This window comes from Neophocaena asiaeorientalis, unplaced genomic scaffold (assembly GCF_003031525.2).
Source record: "Neophocaena asiaeorientalis asiaeorientalis breed wild unplaced genomic scaffold, Neophocaena_asiaeorientalis_V1.1 scaffold78, whole genome shotgun sequence".
Lineage (NCBI taxonomy): Eukaryota > Metazoa > Chordata > Mammalia > Artiodactyla > Phocoenidae > Neophocaena > Neophocaena asiaeorientalis.
The window spans coordinates 9,717,300-9,738,819 of NW_020175018.1; the positions used below are offsets into that span (position 1 = coordinate 9,717,300).

The 21,520-nt window shown below is 40.7% G+C and overlaps 1 protein-coding gene across 1 annotated transcript in view; it reads right to left on the bottom strand.

Annotated features, from left to right (window-relative positions):
- PSMB7 (proteasome 20S subunit beta 7) overlaps positions 1–21,520 on the bottom strand; it is a 59,091-nt gene that overhangs the window by 23,923 nt on the left and 13,648 nt on the right. The window contains exon 6 of the mRNA XM_024762165.1: positions 6,551–6,609. Coding sequence (XP_024617933.1) covers positions 6,551–6,609 — 59 coding nt within the window. The remainder of the gene's footprint in view (positions 1–6,550; positions 6,610–21,520) is intronic.

A 21,520-nucleotide genomic window follows, 5' to 3' on the forward strand; every position in this document is an offset into this window, starting at 1 on the left:
TTATGCCAGCCTTAACAATAGGAAAAACAAAAAAAAATTCTAGGGGAATGGCTCCACACAATTCATCGTCACCAAAAAACCCTCTAATACAACTGACCCCTTGTCATTAGGTTAACTCACACATTTCAAAATCCACTATTCTACTAATACATAGGTACAGTGTCCAAATATGCACCTTTGCTGATAAAAACAAAGCATGAGATTTATCAGCAGTAATACAATTTTTTAATGCCTTCATTTTTATCCATCTGAGAACTATGAACACTAAAGGTGAAGTTATCAAACTGTTTCAAAGGAATGTAAATCTGGGACCAACTAAGAAAGGTTGCTTCTGACACCTTTTTATCCACTCATTCAACAAATACTGGCTGACTACCTACTGTGCATCATTTTAGGTGTGAGGAAATAGAAACAAATAAGCACAGTTCCTGCCCTCAGAGAACTTCCAGGCTAACAGCAAGGAGAAAAACAAGAAAATGAGCATCCCAAGACTAGGACAGGCAGTGTTAGGGCCACAACTGGATGAGAATTTTAAAAGATTTTTAATGGGCCTTAAACTCAGTTAGCCGGCAGTTTCTCTGAAACCTTGAGTCAGAGCTTTTACCTGAAGCAAATCACTGGTTCAGATTACTTCTAAAGGCAGAAGTCCATCTTAGGCATTTATGAATCCCAGCTAGGTTTCACTGTTCTGCTTTTTGGCCTGTAATTTCCCGATGAGCACCTGCCCTTTGGCCCATCTTCATTTCGGCTGTGTACTCAATGGGGTGTTTGGTGTGTTGACTCTGGCCCAATACTGTGTATTATATGAGAAATGTACTAGTTATCTTCTTCTGTTATCTCAAAAAAAAAAAAAAAAAAAAAAAAAAAAAAAAGAAAAAGAAAAAAGTTCAGCACTTTCCAGATGGGAAGAAGAGAAAGTCCCCTCCATTTCCCAGGTGGTTTTTGATGACTCAGATTTTGCTTTAGCTCCGGGTTATCCTGTCTCAACTCTACAAACATGTACTGAACATCAGGAGCTGAAGAGGAGAGATGATTTCATGGTCCCTGCCCTCAAGGGTCTCCCCTCTCTCGGCAAGTAGCGGAGATGCCCCTGAAAACAGCCATAAAACAATGGGACAGGTGTGTACAATGCAGTATGGAAACACAAATAAATGAGGAAGCAGGTGAGAGCATTGCTGGCAGGCACCGGCAGAGAGCAGGATTCGACAGCAAGCAAGTACACACTGTATTCAAAGAACAGCAAGCAGGCGAGAAGGGTTGAAGTGAAGCACGAATGCAGACCTATGTTTCCTAAAGTTTAATAGTAATACCCCTGGGCTTACATGATGGTGACACACGAATACATTTTTTATTTATATTAATAGTACGCACTCATTTTCATGTCTTGGGGCGAAAAATAACCAGCACATCAAACCCAGGATTTCATAGATGCACACTGTATTTTAAAACTAAATTTAAATTAAATAGGTGAACTAGAGTGGCTGTAGGGAAGAGAGGAAAGGGAACTGACTTGCAAGGAGAACTTCTGCAGTGAAGGAAATGTTCTGTCTTGATCTGACTGACGGTTACTTGCGCAATTACAAATGCCAAAATCTATCGCACTACACAGTTCAGATCTGTGCATTTTATTTTATGTAAATGATAACTCAATTTATAAAACAGTGAGCTGATGTAAAAGAAAATTTTCAAGAAAAATAACAGTAGAGGTGGCATCCAGACATGGCAGAATCCTTAAATGTAGTATGCAAATGACAAGTTCAAGACTAGCCCTGTCCAATAGAAATATGTGAACCACATATTTAGTTTTAAATTCTCTAGTAGCCACATATAAAAAAGTAAAAATAGGTGAAAAAAATTTAATAATATTTTTATTTAACCCAATATACTTAAAATAGTATCGTTACAACATGTAACCGTATTACTAATGAGATATGTTTTTAAACTTTTGGACCCAGTCTCTGAAATCTGGGATGTGTTTTCTACTTACAGCACCTCTCAATTCAGACTAGCTACACTCAAGTGCTCAACAGCTACATGTGGTTGGTGGCTACCATACCAGACTGTGCAGCCAAAGACAATGAGAAAACATTAAAGGTTTTTAAGGAGGCAGGGACTTTCATTCCATAAATACTACAGTCTAGGCCCAGCACTGTCCAAGGCACAGGTTTGCAGTTTAAAAAAAAAGACTATGGGCTTTTCCTAATTTATTTGTTTTAACAATAAAGCCAAGAGTTTGTTTCATGAGTCTGGCCTAAAAATCACTGTTTGGCAAACGATTTGTAATTATGAGAGCCTGAAACTTCCCCTCCCCATGCAATTCTCTATGAAGTGAGCAGCAGTTACTGTCCTGGAGATCCATGCAAGACCTGACAGGCAGGTCTCCTGGGTTTGTTTGAGACATGTCCAGAATCCTTTCCCCTACTGAAGGGAAATAAGCAGACTTAGTCATTCCAACCCTTCAGTCTCAAAATAGGCAAGAAAGAAAAGTTATGGAGGGCTTCTTGCCACAGAAAGACAGAAAGCCTCCATGGAAAGAAGAAAACTAAAGTTTGGAAATTTGAAACCAAATGTTTCCATGAGTTCTATACAAATGCAGAGCCAGAAATGACACCCTGGCCGAATTCTCTTTCACAGCAAAGTCACTAAAACAGGGTTCTCTCAACTTTCCTAAGCAGTCTCGGCCTTCCACTGAAACCACATCACTAAATCGTCACCAGAAGAAAGCAGGGTGGCCAGCAGTTAGTTGCTTGTTCTTCACAATAATTTTATTATCTATTAATATCCCTTTAGATTTTTTTTTTTGGCAGTACGTGGGCCTTCACTGTTGTGGCCTCTCCCGTTGCGGAGCACAGGCTCCAGACGCGCAGGCTCAGCGGCCATGGCTCACGGGCCCAGCCACTCCGCGGCACGTGGGATCTTCCCGGACTGGGGCACAAACTCGTGTCCCCAGCATCGGCAGGCGGACTCTCAACCACTGCGCCACCAGGGAAGCCCTCCCTTTAGATTTTTAAAAGTATTACCATTGCCTTCTATTTACTTTTAAACTCACTTCACTGGAGAAGCAAGTACTACCTTCTCCTTAATCAACTGACTTTTTTTGATTGTCAGTCTGTGTCAAGTGTCAATAAGTTCAGTGAATAAAAACCACTCACCTGAAATTGTAAATTTAATTAACAATCTGAAATGGGAATTCAGTCAACCTGTTTCAAGCTCTCGCAGCTAATACAAAACAACAAGTGCTCTGAATTATAGATAAAATTGATCTAAGGAACACAACTCTTCAGACTGATAATATCAGAAATTTTATTGAAGGGATGATTCACATTTCCCTTTGCTTCCCTAAATCAGCAATATTAAGTTCATGGCCTTTGAATCATTTCAAATCCAAAGTCTAAATAAATAATATAAAATTACTTTAGCAGTGTTAAAATCACTTTTTTTTTACATCTTTATTAGAGTATAATTGCTTCACAGTGGTGTGTTAGTTTCTGCTTTATAACAAAGTTAATCAGTTATACATATACATATGTTCCCGTATCTCTTCCCTCTGGCGTCTCCCTCCCTCCCACCCTCCCTATCCCACCCCTAGAGGCGGTCACAAAGCACCCAACTGATCTCCCTGTGCCATGCGGCTGCTTCCCCCTAGCTTACGTTTGGTAGTGTATATATGTCCATGCCACTCTCTCACTTTGTCACAGCTTACCCTTCCCCCTCCCCATATCCTCAAGTCCATTCTCCAGTAGGTCTGTGTCTTTATTCCTGTCTTACCCCTAGGTTCTTCATGACATTTTTTTCCCTTAAATTCCATATATATGTGTTAGCATACGGTATTTGTCTTTCTCTTTCTGACTTACTTCACTCTGTATGACAGACTCTAGGTCTATCCACCTCACTACAAATAGCTCAATTTTGCTTCTTTTTGTGGCTGAGTAATATTCCATTGTATATATGTGCCACATCTTCTTTATCCATTCATCTGATGATGGACACTTAAGTTGTTTCCATCTCCAGGCTATTGTAAATAGAGCTGCAATTAACATTTTGGTACATGACTCTTTTTGAATTATGGTTTTCTCAGGGTATATGCCCAGTAGTGGGATTGCTGGGTCATATGGTAGTTCTATTTGTAGTTTTTTAAGGAACCTCCATACTGTTCTCCATAGTGGCTGAACCAATTCACATTCCCACCAGCAGTGCAAGAGGGTTCCCTTTTCTCCACACCCTCTCCAGCATTTATTGTTTCTAGATTTTTTGAGGATGGCCATTCTGACTGGTGTGAGATGATATCTCATTGTAGTTTTGATTTGCATTTCTCTAATGATTAATGATGTTGAGCATTCTTTCATGTGTTTGTTGGCAGTCTGTATATCTTCTTTGGAGAAATGTCTATTTAGGTCTTCTGCCCATTTTTGGATTGGGTTGTTTGTTTTTTTGTTATTGAGCTGCATGAGCTACTTATAAAAATTTTGGAGATTAATCCTTTGTCAGTTGCTTCATTTGCAAATATTTTCTCCCATTCTGAGGGTTGTCTTTTGGTCTTGTTTATGGTTTCCTTTGCTGTGCAAAAGCTTTGAAGTTTAATTAGGTCCCATTTGTTTATTTTTGTTTTTATTTCCATTTCTCTAGGAGGTGGGTCAAAAAGGATCTTGCTGTGATTTATGTCATAGAGTGTTCTGCCTATGTTTTCCTCTAAGAGTTTGATAGTTTCTGGCCTTACATTTAGGTCTTTAATCCATTTTCAGCTTATTTTTGTAAAATCACTTTTAATGTACCTCATGCTTTCAACTTTCTATGCAATTCTCATTTTTCTTTAACATATGGAAGTCCCAATCAATTGGAAACAGACACAGCTTTCAAGAAAATTTGAAAAGATTAATGTGGTTTAAAGGAGGGCCTGACACTACTGAGGTGATTTTCTAAATGAAAATCATCAGTCTTTCTCTCTATACCTGCATTAGTTCTAATGGATTTGTGGAGCATTAGGAATTCCTTTCCTTTAGTTTGAAAACTGGGAGATCGTTTTTAATTTTTCTTTTTAAGTGACCTAGTATATCTTATTTTTCCTCTGTACTTAAGAACCCCAAACAGAAAATAATGCTGATATGGGAATAAATGTTCACATTGAGAAATGAGAACAGAATTCTAATCTCATTTACAGTTGATACTTGGACCTGTTTACTATTCTTAATTGGAGCAAGACTATTGTTTCTAGTACAAAACACCTATAGCTAAATTCTATCTTTAGTCACATGTTTTAATTCCTGCAGATAATTCAAGAAAGGGGAGAAAACTAGCCATCAGTGACCAAGTCCCTTACATGTGCTATCCTCAAATATCAAGGATGTAGTGGCTTCTGGCAGGAGACCCCTGTTCTGGCTGAGCAGCATCCACGACCCTACATTCTCTGCTCTCCTGGCACTTGGCCCAAACCTGAAGATCAGAGAGCTTCAGAGCTCCAATGACACTTGATGCTCTAATGACAATGAGCTAGAGAAGAACAAAAACTTTTAAACATGCAATCTTTTCCAAAGATGATTAGGCATAAAGCATTGTCAAAAAGTAATTCCCAGAAACACCCGCTGGTATCTACACAAAACACTACTGCAAAAGCAGGAAGAGCAGAAACCTACATATTAAGGAATAGGGCAAACCACTCATAAACAGCCTAATAACTGTTGAAAACAAGTTGATACTACCCATGAAAAAATTCACATCTATCAAAAAAACAAGGGCAGATGATGAGGGCTGCCTTCAGGACGTAATGTGCCTACAAGCTAGTTCAGCAGCGAGGATAAAGCACAGTGGAGGAATAACATGGTACCATAAAGTATCCAAGCATACTGAACACTCCTTCCAAAGCGACAATGAAAGACCTGTGGCTTGTTCTTGGAGATTTTGGGGTCCTAGGGGGTTGCTTAATGGAGGTACATCTATCATTAAAGCAGACACAGGTGGAATGTCATTCAGAAGATACCACCCTCCCCACTACCAAAGAAAATATAATAAAAGAATCTCTTATAAATATATGTGAGACACCAGATACATACATCATGCTCTGATAACAGGCCACTACACACATGGTATTGTCCCCATCTTCCGCCAAATGCAGAACAACCTATAGGGATTTTTCAAACTGCCCGCATTTTCAGGCCAGGTCTGTGTGACATGCAAAGACATACATAGTTTCTCTATTCTTAGTGAAAAAACAAAACACCTGTCATTTTGAGATATTGTGATAACGCATAAGAAAACATGCTACACTGCAGCAGCATTTACAGCCAAGAAGATTCCCAGACAGCCCAAAGGCCAGAGCAAAAAGCTGAACAGTACAGGCTCCTCAAGCCTGAGGGAGGGCATAGCAGGCCACTCCAAAGTGAAGCTTTCCCAAGTAACCAGTCTTCTCAGCAAACATAGTACCTGTGCCAAAGAGCATTCCAACTAACAGCAGTGCTGTTCAAACTTCGGAGGAATCAGCAATCAATTTGTAAATGTCCAACATACAACTAGAAAGATAATGTGAAAGAGAATAAAACTGTAGGAACTTACATACCTCCATATCTGGCCTAAATTTATCTTCAAACACGGCCATTGCTGCTAAGGAGCCAGAACCTGTAGGAAAAAAGATGCATTTTTAGCATATTTACCAACTCCCAGCTCCTCCATCTCAAGTTTACCTCGGGGCAGCAAAAATGGCAAAACACACCCAATGTCACATTCAAGTACAATGTAAATATTAACACTACAGGGCCACAAAAACCAGGTAAACACTGCTCTTCAAAAGCCTGGAGTCACACTTACCACTATCTCGGGTAAACCTGCAACTGGCCCTACTTCTACTATTGACAGGAGTAACTGTAAATTATTCACAATAAAATCCTGAAGCATGAAAATGAGGTTATGGATAATTTGTATTTGTTCAAAACGTGAATGCCACATAATTTCATATATCCTGTGCTGTGACTCTTGTGCTCCAAAGCTGTGCCTTGGCAGGCTGCTGGGTATAGCGCTAAATACCAAGCCAGTTAGAAAGAATAGATTGTTTTAATGAGCTGGCCCCGGTAGAGTCACCTTGACACACGGGGAAGAAACTACAGCACCAGCAATGGTAATAGGACTGTGAGCTACGGCCACCAGGTTATTCCAGCTACAACTGTAAAACACTTTATTATGTGGCATTTATTTGGAGCTATTATTTTTAGCTCGTACGTTGAGGAGTAACAGCTGAGTAGACAAAATGACAGACAAAGAAACAAAAATTTATTATCACAATAGCAAATGGCTGAAAGGTTATGCTGCACAGATATTAACAGACAGCAAATTTCTCCCTACAAAAGCAGGATGTAAAGGCATTACAAATAAGTATGGGCTCCCTTTGAATGGATATAAAAGGCAGCTCAGCACTATGAAAATTTAAACTTGTTTTGTTCAGAAACCAGAGAATGTTTAGAAAACCATCATCTTGTCTTTACAGGGTCCTGGCAATATTTTAGGATACTCTACTTTTGGAGAGAGGATAGAGTTGCCCACAATTTTTTACTCCAATTAGAAGATTTTTTTGGCATTTATTACTTTTTAACTTGTTTTGCGTAACACTATCTATTTAGCTGGGTCACAGAGAAAACCATATTTTCTATTTAAAATGATTTGTGTACATCGCTTGACCACCTCAATGGTTTAGCAAAGGAAAAAGGCAGCGATTAAACAGTTTCAAATGAGGTGTCCTGCTGATTTTATCAAGTCTGCTGAATGTATAATGAAAAAGGAGAAGCTGACAGCATCGCTGCATTGAGAAAATACAGACTACCTTATCTGAACCATTTAAGGAGGTCCAATTATAGATCAAATTTAAAGGGTAGAAACAGCAGATTTACAGACACAAATCAATGAACATGGTAATCCCAATGAATATGACAGATACTCCTGTTAGGGGATATTGCTGTGGTTGAGGATCATTACCTTCACAGCACCGGATACACTGCATCTAAAGCAGGGGGAAGCTATGAGCGTAGACGGCATTACGGGCAATGACTATTCATTTAAGCTTTGGGAGCAAAAGGCAACCCCATTTTCCCCCTCACAATTTTTTCTCCACACACACACAAAAAAAACAAAAGGAACCTAAAGAGATATTAAAAGCCCTTTAGAAAGGAAACAGAAATTAAACAGATATAAAACTAGTGTACCCAAATAAAACTAGATATATATACACAAATTCACCAAAATCAAACCTTGCAATTTCATAGTTTATGTGTCCTGGAAATAGAGTCAAAGTTCACCAATGTTTTGTGACTCACATTTACTCTGAGTTTCAGGGATCAAGGGGGGAAAGTAACCTGTTTTAAGGCATTGGTGAGAACCAGTCTCAGACTTCGTAGTAAAAAAACGAGCTGGTTTTGTATGGAAAACAAAGGACAACTGTCACGAAGAAACAAGAAAATTGCAAATCAGGAAACCTCAGGAAAAAAATACTTCTTTTCCAACCTGGTCCAAGAACGTCTCTGCAAAGAGCCCAAGGGTAAACGCACCAGAGGCCAGAAATACACATTAGAAAAGGACAGGGGAAGGACGGCTATTTACCTAAGAGCTAACAATTTTATGGAAAACTGTAATCAATTACTGTAAAAGGGGAAACACAACTTACCTTAAAGACATCTTTCCCTAAAGACTACTAGGCCTGTATTTTCTCCTGGGCCATCCTTTCTTTCGCAGTTTCACAAGAAATTAATTTTACTCTAATTTTTCCCAGGCACATATATTTCCTTCTACTTAGCTTCACCTAATACTTTAAGAAATGAAAAATATTTCCCTCCTAATAATTCTTCCGTTATCAAAAGCTTTTTTTCATGAGAAACACCACCACAGAAAAAATTTCCATAAGTGGAAGTACATGCTAAATCTAAATTCTTAGAACAAAAAGTGTCTATCAATGTAGTGATGCTTCTCATCACAGTGATTTTTTTTTTTTTTTTTTAGAGTGGAAGGTGTAGAAGAGTTAAACATAGAAAGGACACAGGGATCCCTATTACACTGTATTTCTGCTTCCCCATTTACATCACACCCCCCCAAAACACACACACCAACTTACACACATACACACACATACATGCAGGCACACATGCACGTGCACAGAGTTGAGATGTTTTCAGGAAAACAGGAGCTTGCTAAACTGCCTGATTCTGCCTGAGATCAAAGATAAGTGGACTCCAAATAAACTTGAAAAGAAGGGGAAATTCAACATTAAAAACAATTTCTAAATCACTTTCAAATTACTCCTGCTCCTAGCATTTTTAGGAAAGGAGGACTTTGGCGCCCCCTTTTCAGAAGTACACAGAAGTGCTAGGAAATGGAGTGCAATTGACTTTGTCAACAGGTTTCTAGGAAACTCTGAATGTGTGTCTGCTGCTTAGAAAAGAGAAGACAGAATTTCAAATATGACTGCAAATGCCCAAAATGGCAAGAGAACAACATGCAAATCCTCACATAATTTCAAGGCAATGCAAACAGGGGAAGGAACAAGGAGTTTGCCGTTAAAAAGAAAAAAGATGGTAAACTCAATGAGACAGGTCTTTTTAAATAATTTCAATTCAAGTTTCCCAGATTTTATTTCAATGCCACTTAAAACTATATATAATAAATCATCAAATTCCATAGTAATAGAGCAGCCATTTGACTCACAAAATGTTTAAATATTATATCCCATTTTCCCCATAAACCATAATAATGTCCACAGACATTCCATGATTTCAGCATCAACCTATTAACCTGGCACTCTCATACCCAAAACCAAGGCAAAAATCCTCTGAAGGATTTACCCTGATTTTTTATTCCAAAAACAAGGCCACCTTAGACAATCAGTCAGAACGGCCTGGTTTCCCATTAAGGAATAAACAAACAGAAAAGCCAGGGGACAGTGTACCGGGTATAGGGGGCTCTGCTTTAGACAGTGGGCGTGTCAGGTGAAGGAAATGGATGTCAGAGGGAATATGCTTTCCACAAACGCAGGACGAGCTCTAAGAGCAAGGGGTACAAGACCTGCCCTCAATTTCTCTTATAGGAGAGAGGAGGAAGCCAAGAGGGAAGAACAAGAGCATTCTGTTTGGGCACCCACCGTGGGCCACACATCGTATGTTGTCATTTGGTCATCCTCACAGCAACCCAGTGAAGTGATAAAGCTTCTTGTCTAGGATTACAGGACTAACAAGCACAGGGCAGGATTCCTGTCTCAGGTGTGACCCTATGTCACTCTCTCAAACAGAAAGTTCTACAGGCCACAATATAGTTCAGAGCAGACACACATGACCTTCCATGACCAGGTCTCTGGCTCGCTCAGCCCCTCCTCCTCCCCAATGTACACACACACTTGACACTCTACCAACATTAAACCGACAAGAATTTCCTAAATGCCCAGACCATTTCAAGCCTATCCCACCTTGGCACGTGCTATTCCCTCTGCCCCAGTGACAGTCCACAGAACTCCGAGGCACCCATCCAACCCCAACTGTGAGATGACTTCCTCCTAGAAGCCTTCCTTGACCACCACACCCCCATGAGAGTTTATCACTCTCATCTCTGCCAGCTGTCCATCCCTTCGCAGCTGCATCCGCCATACCTAGCAGTCTCTGGCACACAGTGAGCACTAAATAGAATTTGCTACGTTAGGCTGGGCTGATTTGAGTACAACGGTTCAAATGGAGGAGCCGGGGAAACGGAGCTGGCCCTGAAGGAGTGACAGCAATAAATGCCTTGATAAAGTGTAAAAGAACATTTATTACCTAATTTATCATACCGGGGTGAATATAAGACAAACTCAAATGTAAAGCAAGTCAATTTTCAAAAGAAAAGAAGCCTTTAAACCCACAAAACCATGTCCTATTATACGTCCCAGTCTGGTCTGAACTCTATGATATCACAGGAATGAAACGCCCTCCTTGGATTTCTGCATTTTTCTACCAAAGCTCTGTCTCATCAGTAGTTTCCAGGTAGCTGCTCCTTAGCAACCTCCACCAAGTCTGCCTTTCTCAGCCCACCCACAGTTACTAGAAGCCAGCTTCCAGAACAAAGCTCTTCAAAACAGCAATACGAGGTACAATCCAGTGACCAGCATTTAGAGAGAGGGTGTGCACGACACTGTGACGGCTACCTAGTTACCCACTGACTTGCCTCTGCACCCACCGTCCTTCCCCAAGCTCACCCACGCCATCCACACACACCCATCTGCTCAACCACCAACTCCCAAACCGCCCAGCACGCAGGCTGTGGGGAGAGACAGGGATGGGGGGAAGGGTACGCAACTCAGCCCTCTTTCATCCACGAGGGACAGAAACTGCTCTGCACCCCCTGATCCACTGCAGCCACCTGGGTGGGCACCGCCTTACCCAGGCTGTCCAGGTTTGATGCTTATTAAAAGAATTCAACAGACGCCCCTGTGAGTCCCAGAAAGCACAGTCTTGCTCCCCATCTCTGACTGCCAGGGCCTGACTCACCCTCAGACCTTCAAGATGACTCCATGGGGCACCCACACTGCAGACTTCCAGGAGAAGAGGGCTCAGGCATAAACGCCACAAGGGTCACATCTCCAACCATGCTTTTCTTTTTTTCTTTTTTTTTTATATGTTGGGGGTAGGAGTTTATTAGTTTATTTATTTTTGCTGTGTTGGGTCTTCGTTTCTGTGTGAGGGCTTTCTGTAGTTGTGGCAAGCGGGGGCCCCTCTTCATCAGGGTGCGTGGGCCTCTCACTATCGCGGCCTCTCGTTGCAGAGCACAGGCTCCAGACGCACAGGCTCAGTAGTTGTGACCAGCCATGCTTTTAAAATGAAGTATCTGTCTTATTAATAATAAGCGACTGGCTTAAAAAAAAAAAGACTAACACCTGTAAACAATGAAAAATATAAGCCCTGAAACTCAGAGAAATATGTGCAACACACAGGGCATTAATAAGTAAAAAGAGCTCACAGATAAATAACATCAATACACCAACAGAGAAAAGGACACTGCAGTTTACAGAAAAGAAAAAAAGCAGAGGCCTATACACATTTAGAGACACTGTTCAAGTTCACTAGTAATCAAAGAAATATAAATTGAAACTAAATAGCCATTTTTTGGCTTTTAGATTAGCAAAAATTAAAAAGAATAATACCCAGTGCTGACAAAGATGTAGTAAAAAGGGCAATCTAACATTCTTGTAGAAGCACAAATGGATAGAACTTTTCTAACACACAATTTAGAAACATCAATCAGAAAGCATAAAGCTATATACACACCCACCAAACCTGCAATTCTGCTAGAAACATATTCTAAAGAAATAAATGGATAAGTACCCAAATGACATTATGATCGCTGTTTAAATTAGAAAAAAGCAAAAGTAACAACAGCAACAGTAACAAAAACTGGAGGTAAATGTAAAGGTCCAACACCAACAATCAGGAGATAGGGAAAATAAAAAAATACTATATACATGGTGATTAAATATAATATTTTTTGGCAATGTCCATGATACAATATTTACTGAGGGAAAAACATGTTCCCAAGCAAAATTAACAGATATGTTTACATAATACATATTATACACATCTGGAAGAAAATTTTTTAAAATTATGCTTATTTCTGGGTGGTGCTACATTCTTTTGTTTATTTGTGTTTTCTTATTTTTTTTCAAAGACAATGCATTACTTACAATTTTTTAAGATATACACTTGGAAAAAATAAGAATTCAACTTTGTTAAGGGATTAAAAAAAAAAAAAAGCCAAAAGACCAAGACCTTGCCAGCTGTCACAGTCTTGCTATGTAACAGCAGCAGCAGGCAGCTTAGTCCTGAAATCTGTACACAGGGGCCTGAAGGTCAACCCACGCATGCGTCAACAGTCCCAAGGAACAACAGCAGTCAATCATCACAAATAAACACACCATGTCTCTCCACCACAGTCCTTAAGAGGGCTTCCTTAGAACAGGCACCAAAATTTTTTAAAAAGAGATAAAATCATCTTAACAATGAAGTCCTTTGAGCATATCAGCGCCAAGCCAGATCTCACTTATCCAGGAGTATACTATGTGGCAAACAAATTACTAAACAGACCACAACAGACACAGTCCACGTGGTGTTTTATGAAATTTCAAAGCACAGTCACATGAGTTTTGTCTGCTCCTCAGACATGGCAGGTAAATGCAGTCCCATTTCACAGGAGGGAAGACTGAATTTTGGAGATAAGGAACTTGCCCAGATCACACAGCTAGTGATTAGCAAATCTGGGAATGTGAGCCCCAATCATCCTAAATTTAAAGTGTCCAACACTGCTTCTGTTCCACGTGCTGCCTCTTAAATTACAAAGCCAAATGCTTGAAATTAAGATTAGCAAGTAAGCATGGAAGCAGCTCTATTTTCTTAACTCTCCACCCCCAAAAGCATGCTTTCTAACTTACTTTTTGCTCAGATTACAGCAGAATGATTTCCACACATCTGGATACAGTTAATTTGTGTTGTTTTGCTTGGAAATTCAAATGAGACTGGGATTTCAGTTAAATGTTTTAAATGATTAAACAGATGCCATTCACTATTTAGCAATGCTGTTCAAGTATCTAAGCATTTATTTTTAAATAGCCCCATTCAAAAAAAATAAAATAAAACAATGAAATTAGTCTCCATTTTCTAAACCCTCTGAGAGTGTTTCTGATTTTAGTTTATCAGCATTAGTATTAGTAGTTCAATTTGAATCCTAACTTTTTCTGAGAGAACAATCCAACTCAGGACAAAATTTGAAATGTATCAAGAAAATTTTACTAAGATATTGCTTTTACTTGCTCTATATATTTTAAAAAATACCTCCATTAATATGGCTTAAGGATAGTGGGAATTTTTTTAAACCATGAAACGTGTTATTTTTATACATGTCAGGGTTCACTCAAGTATGAAATCAAACTTGGCAATTCTAGAACCTATTTTATCAGACATGCTGAAGAAACTATAAAAGACAAATAATTTTCTAAAACATGCTGCTCTAAGTCAAGCTCTAGGAAGGATCTGAAAGCCAGCAGGTAGAAATCTACTTTTTCTAATAAGGTCTAGGCTCACAAATTCTCACACTGGGGAAGGGAAAATATTTACCCTTAGGACCTTATCGGTCCCAGACCCTAACTCATGTGATGCAGGTATTTCCTCATTTTACAGACACGGAAACTGAGGCTCAGCTGATTTAAAGGCAATAAGGGGAGCCAAGATTCAATCTAGGTCTTGTGGCTCTTTAGCCCATGCACTTTTCAGAAGGGCAACTCTCCACTCATTCTTTCAAACCAACCACCCCAGGCGCCCACTGAGCGGCAGGCTCTGGAACACGGATGCAAAAGATGCGGCACAGCTGAGCTTCCTGCCTGTTTTCCCACAGCACACCACTGAGGCCCTCCCAGCCCTGCACGACTGCCAAGCTGCTCCAGGCGGCACCACCACAGCAAGCACAAGGTGAACGGTGCCCCAGAAACTACAGGACAGCAGCCCTACTGCCCTGGCTGCCTCCCTGCACAAAGGGGAAGATGATAGAATGCGTCTTCCTCATAGGTCGGCTGAGACCTGAATGAGACGGCACAAGTAAAACAGAATGCCTGGCACATAGTAAAAGCTCAATAAAAGTCAGCTGTTACAAATACTCTAACACAAGGTCCCCGTCCTCCAGGGGCTCTTTTATACAATCATTCTCAACAAGTCTCAGCTCTTTAACAGAAATGGAGGTCTTTAAAATTTCTTCTCTCAAAGTCATGAAGTTCTGAGAGGCAGCAGGAAATGGATTTCTAACTGCTTTTCCCCCAAATCAATTCAACCAGATCTTTTCAGGAAAAGAGCTGCTCCTTCTGCTAAGAAGTGGTCCATTTTAAGCACCCAAGGACCTGTTTGCCACCGTGGCCTGCCAAGGTGTAAGATGTATGCAGCGATAAAAGAGTAACACCAAGAACTTTCTCATCCATCAGTGTCAGCTCTCCCTGACAGAGTGCTTATTCACACTTGCTCATTGTTAGTCAACTGGCCACTCATCCTGGACAAAATTTGGTGCTCTCCACAGACCCACAGATGGGGATCATTTTTCAGTCTGTTTCTGTCTACAAGGTCTGGTCTCCTGGTGTTGGTGCCTGCTCTGGAAGCCAATACTGCCAATGTGTGAAGAGCTGATTCATGAAAATAAAACAATGTTGGTGTCGGGGGACCACATTCAGCCACTAGAGAGCAGTGGAACTCCTCTTAGAGCTTGGGAAAACTCAGACACTGACTTGAAATGGTTTAAATGTATGCATGCATTTCATTTTAAGTCTTGGCCAAAAGCTTCCAGGAGAGGCAGGCCAAGCAATCAGACAATCTTGCATGGGTTGCTGAAATCCAGATTTGCCCTTTGTCAGCATAAGCAGTTTAATTTGATGTTTTCACTCCTGAGTAGGCACTGAGTATTACATTTAAACCCCTCGTGAGGGGAAAGAATGCTTCCTTTTCATCAGCAAATGTACCTCAATGTCATTTTATCCCCAATGAAAATACACATATATAAATATTCCATTTAATATGCTAAGAAATAGATTTTAAAGCATCCAACAACATTTCATTCAGAAACTAATTTCTCAAAAAATGCAGTTCCTTTTCTAAATGTAATGTAGTCAAAAAGGAGTTAAATTTCACTCTACGTAAATAATGTAAAACACCACTCGAAGAGAACAGGGATTTTTCTTATAATTGCAACTGCAATGTCTCATTGACCTGACAGGTTATAAACACTTATTCTTAAGAAAAGACTAACATTTGGGGCATTCAGGCCTAAAAAGTGAAAGGCTGTGTTTTATTAATGTATTTTAATGAAATGCCACAAGGTATGAGGACAGAAAACTGTTCTCCTTCAAACAGAGGAGTCATCACCTAACCCTATGTGTAAAGGATAAGATGGAGGATGAAAATTACCTTAAAATTACCTCTCCTAATCATCAGGCTCCCACAATCATCAGGCCCCACCAGGAAAGTAGCTCTCACTCAGCACTGCAGAGCGCGGGGCACACACTTCTCTCCTGCTGCAGGAGTTCGAGGCAGTTAGAGCTGACAGGTCTTTCAAAGGCACCCTTTACTCTGGCCCGCATTTCAAAATATCTTCCCAAACTGCAAGTTAATCCCTTTGCGGGCCTTTTCCAAGTTTTCCTGTCCCTTAGAACCCTCTAGGACAAAGGACTACAGAGTTTAATAATTTATAAAAACACACTTAGTCTTAATTGTAAGTAAAGGTTTATCTGTCCATAGAGCCTTGCGCAAACAATAAGTCCTATTTACCGGAAAAATGTGCAAAACACTGTTACATATATTTTTTCACTTTATTCACCTGTGGACTAGATGGCATTATCTCCACTTTATAGATGCAAAAAAACAAAACAAAAAAAACTAAGGTCAGAGAGGTAAAGGAACCTAACCAAAAACACACAGCTAGTAATGGCAGATCTGGTTGCCAACAAATCCCTAGTTACATGACCTCCACATGAAAAGTCTTCTGATGTATAAAATGACTTTCCACTTGGTCTGTCCAACAAGAAAGTAAAAGATCATCAAGCACCAGGTTACGAGAATGTAAAGGCACTTTTTGTAGTAGGGCCAATTCTGAAACAAAAGCAGGTAAAGATGAACTAATTAACCCCACTCTCTCTGAAATGGGGTTTAAAAAGCAAAGGACTTAAAACTGTGTGCATTGCATTTAAGTTCTGAAATGTACTCCTAGCAAGGGCTTTTATTTGGTTACAGACTAAGGACTGAACTCAAATCACAAAAGACTTCATGGTGAAATGTCAGAGCAGAAAAAACAGGAGGAAGAGCACCCTAACATTAATTCAATATCTCACTATTTTACCTACGAGACATTTAATATTTTCTACACAGAATCAAGAACAAAGTCTACTCTAATTAGAACAGATAAAGAACCAGCAAGGACTGGCTCTGTTACATTCCCTGAAACAACATGATGACTTGCAGAAGTAAATATTTTCTCATCTCCTAACATAATGGCACCATCTATTGGCTTAGTACCACCATTGCAGCAACCAGGAATCAAGATGCATAACCCAACTTTCTTGGGCTTTTGGTTCCCAGCTGCTTAATTCCTGGCATTCCATAGTGGTACAAATTTTAAGATATAACATCCATGCATCACACATTTTAAATCTTCTGAAATTCATTTTATATATATTAATCAAAGCAGGAAAAACTGCCAGAAAAATCTCAGAACACAGAACTGCACACAGAATGTGTTAGCACTAAAATTATCAGGACACCATGCATCAAACATCAATGATGTTCTACACACAAAGATTTTTACATGTGGTTATCTCACTTAATCCTCACACATTACCCATGGAACAGATCCTCTAACCCCCATTTTCCTGAAGGAGAAATCAACACTCACAGTCAAACAACTAATAAATGTTGGACTTAGATCTGAACCCAGTATGACTACAAAGCCCAGCTCTTTTCACTATCTCACCCTACTTCAGAAAATTAAAAACAACTCCAGAGCAACAGATGCAGGGGAAAAGCATATAGTGCTTTACAGAGCATGTTCACACACGTGACATGGCAGCATCCCAATAACCCAGTGACCTTCAAGTCAAAAAAAAATCAGCTTCTTTTTAGAAATGAGGGGTTTGAGGTTCAGAGAGGTTAGGTGATGACTAGCTCTGGTCAATCAGGGCTGTGACTGAAGCCAGGGCTTCCATCTCTTTCTCTAGCATTCTAGGTAATACCTCAGCTGGCTACAGAAAAGCCGGCTCTGGATGGTCACTGGCTGTATAGACAAAGCTCCCACCAGGATGGGGTTCCCGCCACCGCATAGTCCTTGACCCACAGAGATCAGGGGACAAGACTCACTCCAGTCCTGATGGAGACCCATGCTTACAGAACGCCTGCACAGTCACCTGGCCCACACTAGTCAGGAGAAAGAATTTCCAGCAACACTAGAGCTATAAGGTCACGTGCCCTCTGAGGCTTTTACGTGGGCCTACAAACTAAACACAGTGCTGCTGAGTTCACATCTGACTTCGGCACTGAAAATGAATGTGGAAGAAACACTTGCCACCTTATAGTGCACTGATTTGATACAGCGCAGGACAATCTTTCAAATCGAGTCATGTGGAGATAACAAAATGTCTGCACAAAGGTTGCACTTCAGTGTAAAAATATGGAGAAATGGCAGGTCTGAATTCCCTACTGATGTTCCTAAGTTCCAACTTAATTCTAAGACTCTTCTTTGCCCACAAGGTGAGACATCTGGTATGTTTACTACTCTGTCCCGAATCTTTTTAATTGCTAGGGGGCTCAGTAAACTGGGACTTGAGGTACATTCCAGTAATTAGGAAATTGTATAACCAGTTTATCTAGAGATAGAATTTTACCTGGACGGCCCTGGCAGTGACCCAAAGTCTTCCCCAATGGTGCATATCAATGTTTATTCCTTAAGTTAGTATTCCTAAATTGTCCAAGGGCCTCATTTCCAGGAATGTCGTGCTTTAAATTTCATTCATATTAATTCTCTATGTGAATAAGTGGGCAAAATAAAAATTTTATATATGTTGCCAATGCAGCTACAAGGAACACTGCCAAACTAACAGCAAAAGATGGTCCCCAAGCTTCTCCTGACAGTACTTCAGTTTGCTTAATAAAGAAAAGCTGGCAAGTTAAAAGAAAAAGCTAATTAATCTGAGAATTAAAAGAACCCGTATTTTGTCTATAAGAAAAACTATAACCCTTTTCCCTTTCTTACTAAAGAAAAGTCAAAAATCTTGCCTGGTTTTCCACAATCACACTAATCAACCACCTGCAGTCTCTTACAAATTATTTTCTTAAAAAATAAATAATTTAATGAAACCTAAGGGGTCCTTTCTTCTTTTCTGAGAATGGACCAAAACACATTTCGTCTGGACCACATGCCACACACTACTCACAGCAATAACAAAGCCAAGGGGGAAAAGTCACAGAGACCAGGGCTCTCATGCCAGATCATTCACCTCCAGGCTGTGTGACCCCAGCATACCTCTCTGAGCCTCAATTTCCTCACCCTCAAGACAGGGATGATAGTACCCACTTCACAGCGGTGCAAAGACTAAATCAGTCAAGTGTCTCACAACAGTTGCTGGCGCTGCAGCTGGCAAGCTGCTGGACGAACACTGCTATCATTATGGCCAACACCCCGTTCACAAAAAAGGTTTTAGGGAGGGCCACACCACGAGGAGTTTGATACCCTCTTCTCTTAAGCAAACCCTTGGGAAAGCAAGCCCTCAGCGAGGAGGCTCCTGGACCCTGTGCTCAAGGAGCTGTGCCAGCATGTTAGAGATGCGCAGGACAAGACAGGTGTCTTCTATTCGATATAAATTAGTAGGAGTAGCCTTCAGGCACCTGGCTAGTCGCCAATACAGGCCCATGGGTAGACAAAACGTAGACACCCTTGTCTTACAGGTAATTTGTAGCTTCCAGCTCTTACTGTCAAATCACTCAGGAAAAAGAAAAGATTCATTACAAAGTTGTATTTTTATTTCTTATAATAAAAAACTCCTACTTTCACTAAAACATGAGAATTTACATGAAATATTCATTTTCTCACTTACACCACACTTACGGAAAGCCTCAATCCCACAGGGAATGTTAACGTTCTGTGGGCACATTTCAGTTAGGAGGGCCTTCTATTTTATCTGTAGTTGGAGGTTTGGTTTGCAGCTCACCCAAAATAAGTCACATGAATTAAAACAAAACCACCAAATTTTGGCACTTCTGGGGTTCTCTCAATATCCAGCTCCCCATCCCCTCAAAAAATAAAAAAAAAAAAGAAAGAAAAACCACCACCACCTCCACGGAAGCCAGAACTCCATCAGGAGGAAAGGCAGTGCAGCACACCTCGCACAGCAGGCAGAGGCATCAAGCCCTGCTCAAAAGTGAACAATGGCCGAAAGAAACTAAAAGAATGGCAAAGACAAAACCTGGACAGCACAAAAACTGTATTTTATTTCACATTCTCCGATAAAAGGCGCCTCTTCACAATGGACTTGGATCAGAAAGAAACGAAATATAAAATTCATATTGTCTTCGGATGGTAGAATTGTGTATAATTTTTTTAAATTTCCTTTGATACTATAAAGCTGTTTCAGTAAATACTGTTTTTAATATGCAGGAAAGAAAATCCACACAAAGAACAGTCCAAAATATGCCAAACAAATAAATGCCCCTTGGGAATTTGTATAAATATTTTTAGTATTCAGGAGCAAGACTTAATAGCTTAATGAAAGAACATCTGTAAGATGATAAAATCAAAGCAGCTGTGATGAGCTCAGGCTTGCTTGAGCTGAAAGACAAATCCCAGCTTTGCTGCTTACAGGCAGGGCAGCAATGGGCAGGTTAGTAAATCTAAGTTTCAGGTTTCTCATCAATAAGCAGGTAATGATAGCATCCCTTGCACAGAATTTTAACTGAAAATAATGCGATGGCACCAGCAGACACTGGCACAGAGACACTTCCAAATGTTTTAAATTTAAAATAATACTAAGCTTTAAAAAAAAAAGGGCTTCCCTGGTGGCACAGTGGTTGAGAGTCCGCCTGCCAATGTAGGGGACACGGGTTTGTGCCCCGGTCCAGGAAGATCCCATGTGCCGCGGAGTGGCTGGGCCTGTGAGCCATGGCCGCTGAGCCTGCGCATCCGGAGCCTGTGCTCCGCAACGGGAGAGGCCACAACAGTGAGGCCCGCGAACCGCAAAAAAAAAAAAAAGACCTATCACATATGCAGTGCTTTGTGCTGTTCCCTTACAGCTCAACTGGAGCCACACAAATGCAACACAATCTAAACCAACTCTACTCCAGGGGTCCTGTAAACTGTTCACAAACAATAAACAGCAGTTAAGGTTTCTAACACTAGGTTTTACACATGCTTTGGCACAAGCAAGTTAGAGAATCAGAAAATTAATTCACCATCAAATATTCACTGAGTCACACAGGACTCCGTGAGACTCTGGGAGTGAGACAGATTCTACTGACAGAGATCTCAGATTCTTGTAGGGGCAGGAAGGACAAGAGCTGGGGAAAGTAGAGTCTGGACACGGCTGAAATCCTGGAATCAAGCTGCACACCAAATTACCGGAGAGGGACTTGCTAACAGCCTGGGGCAGTCACGAGGGAATGGCCTCTGGGCTAGACCTTGGATGAGGAGCAGGAGCACTCCGGGCAGAAAACGCATTCCTGAAAGAAGGCAGCACAGCAGCAGCGGGGTGGGAAAGGCAGTTCAGAGAGGGGCAAGGGGCCTATTGCCACAGACACCTAAGGTACATGTGGAGGAGGAAGAAGAAAAAGGGTCTAAAGCCAGACTGGAAGGAAGATGACCCCGGTGGAGGAGTTACTGCAACACTGTGCTCAAGAGCCAGGAAGGAACTGGCACTGAGGAAGACAGGAAAGGATGGTCAGAGACCCGGCATGTGGCCTAATGGCTGGCTGGTTTCTGAGTGCTCTCTGTGACGACCGTGACCATCCCTGTGCCACTGGAC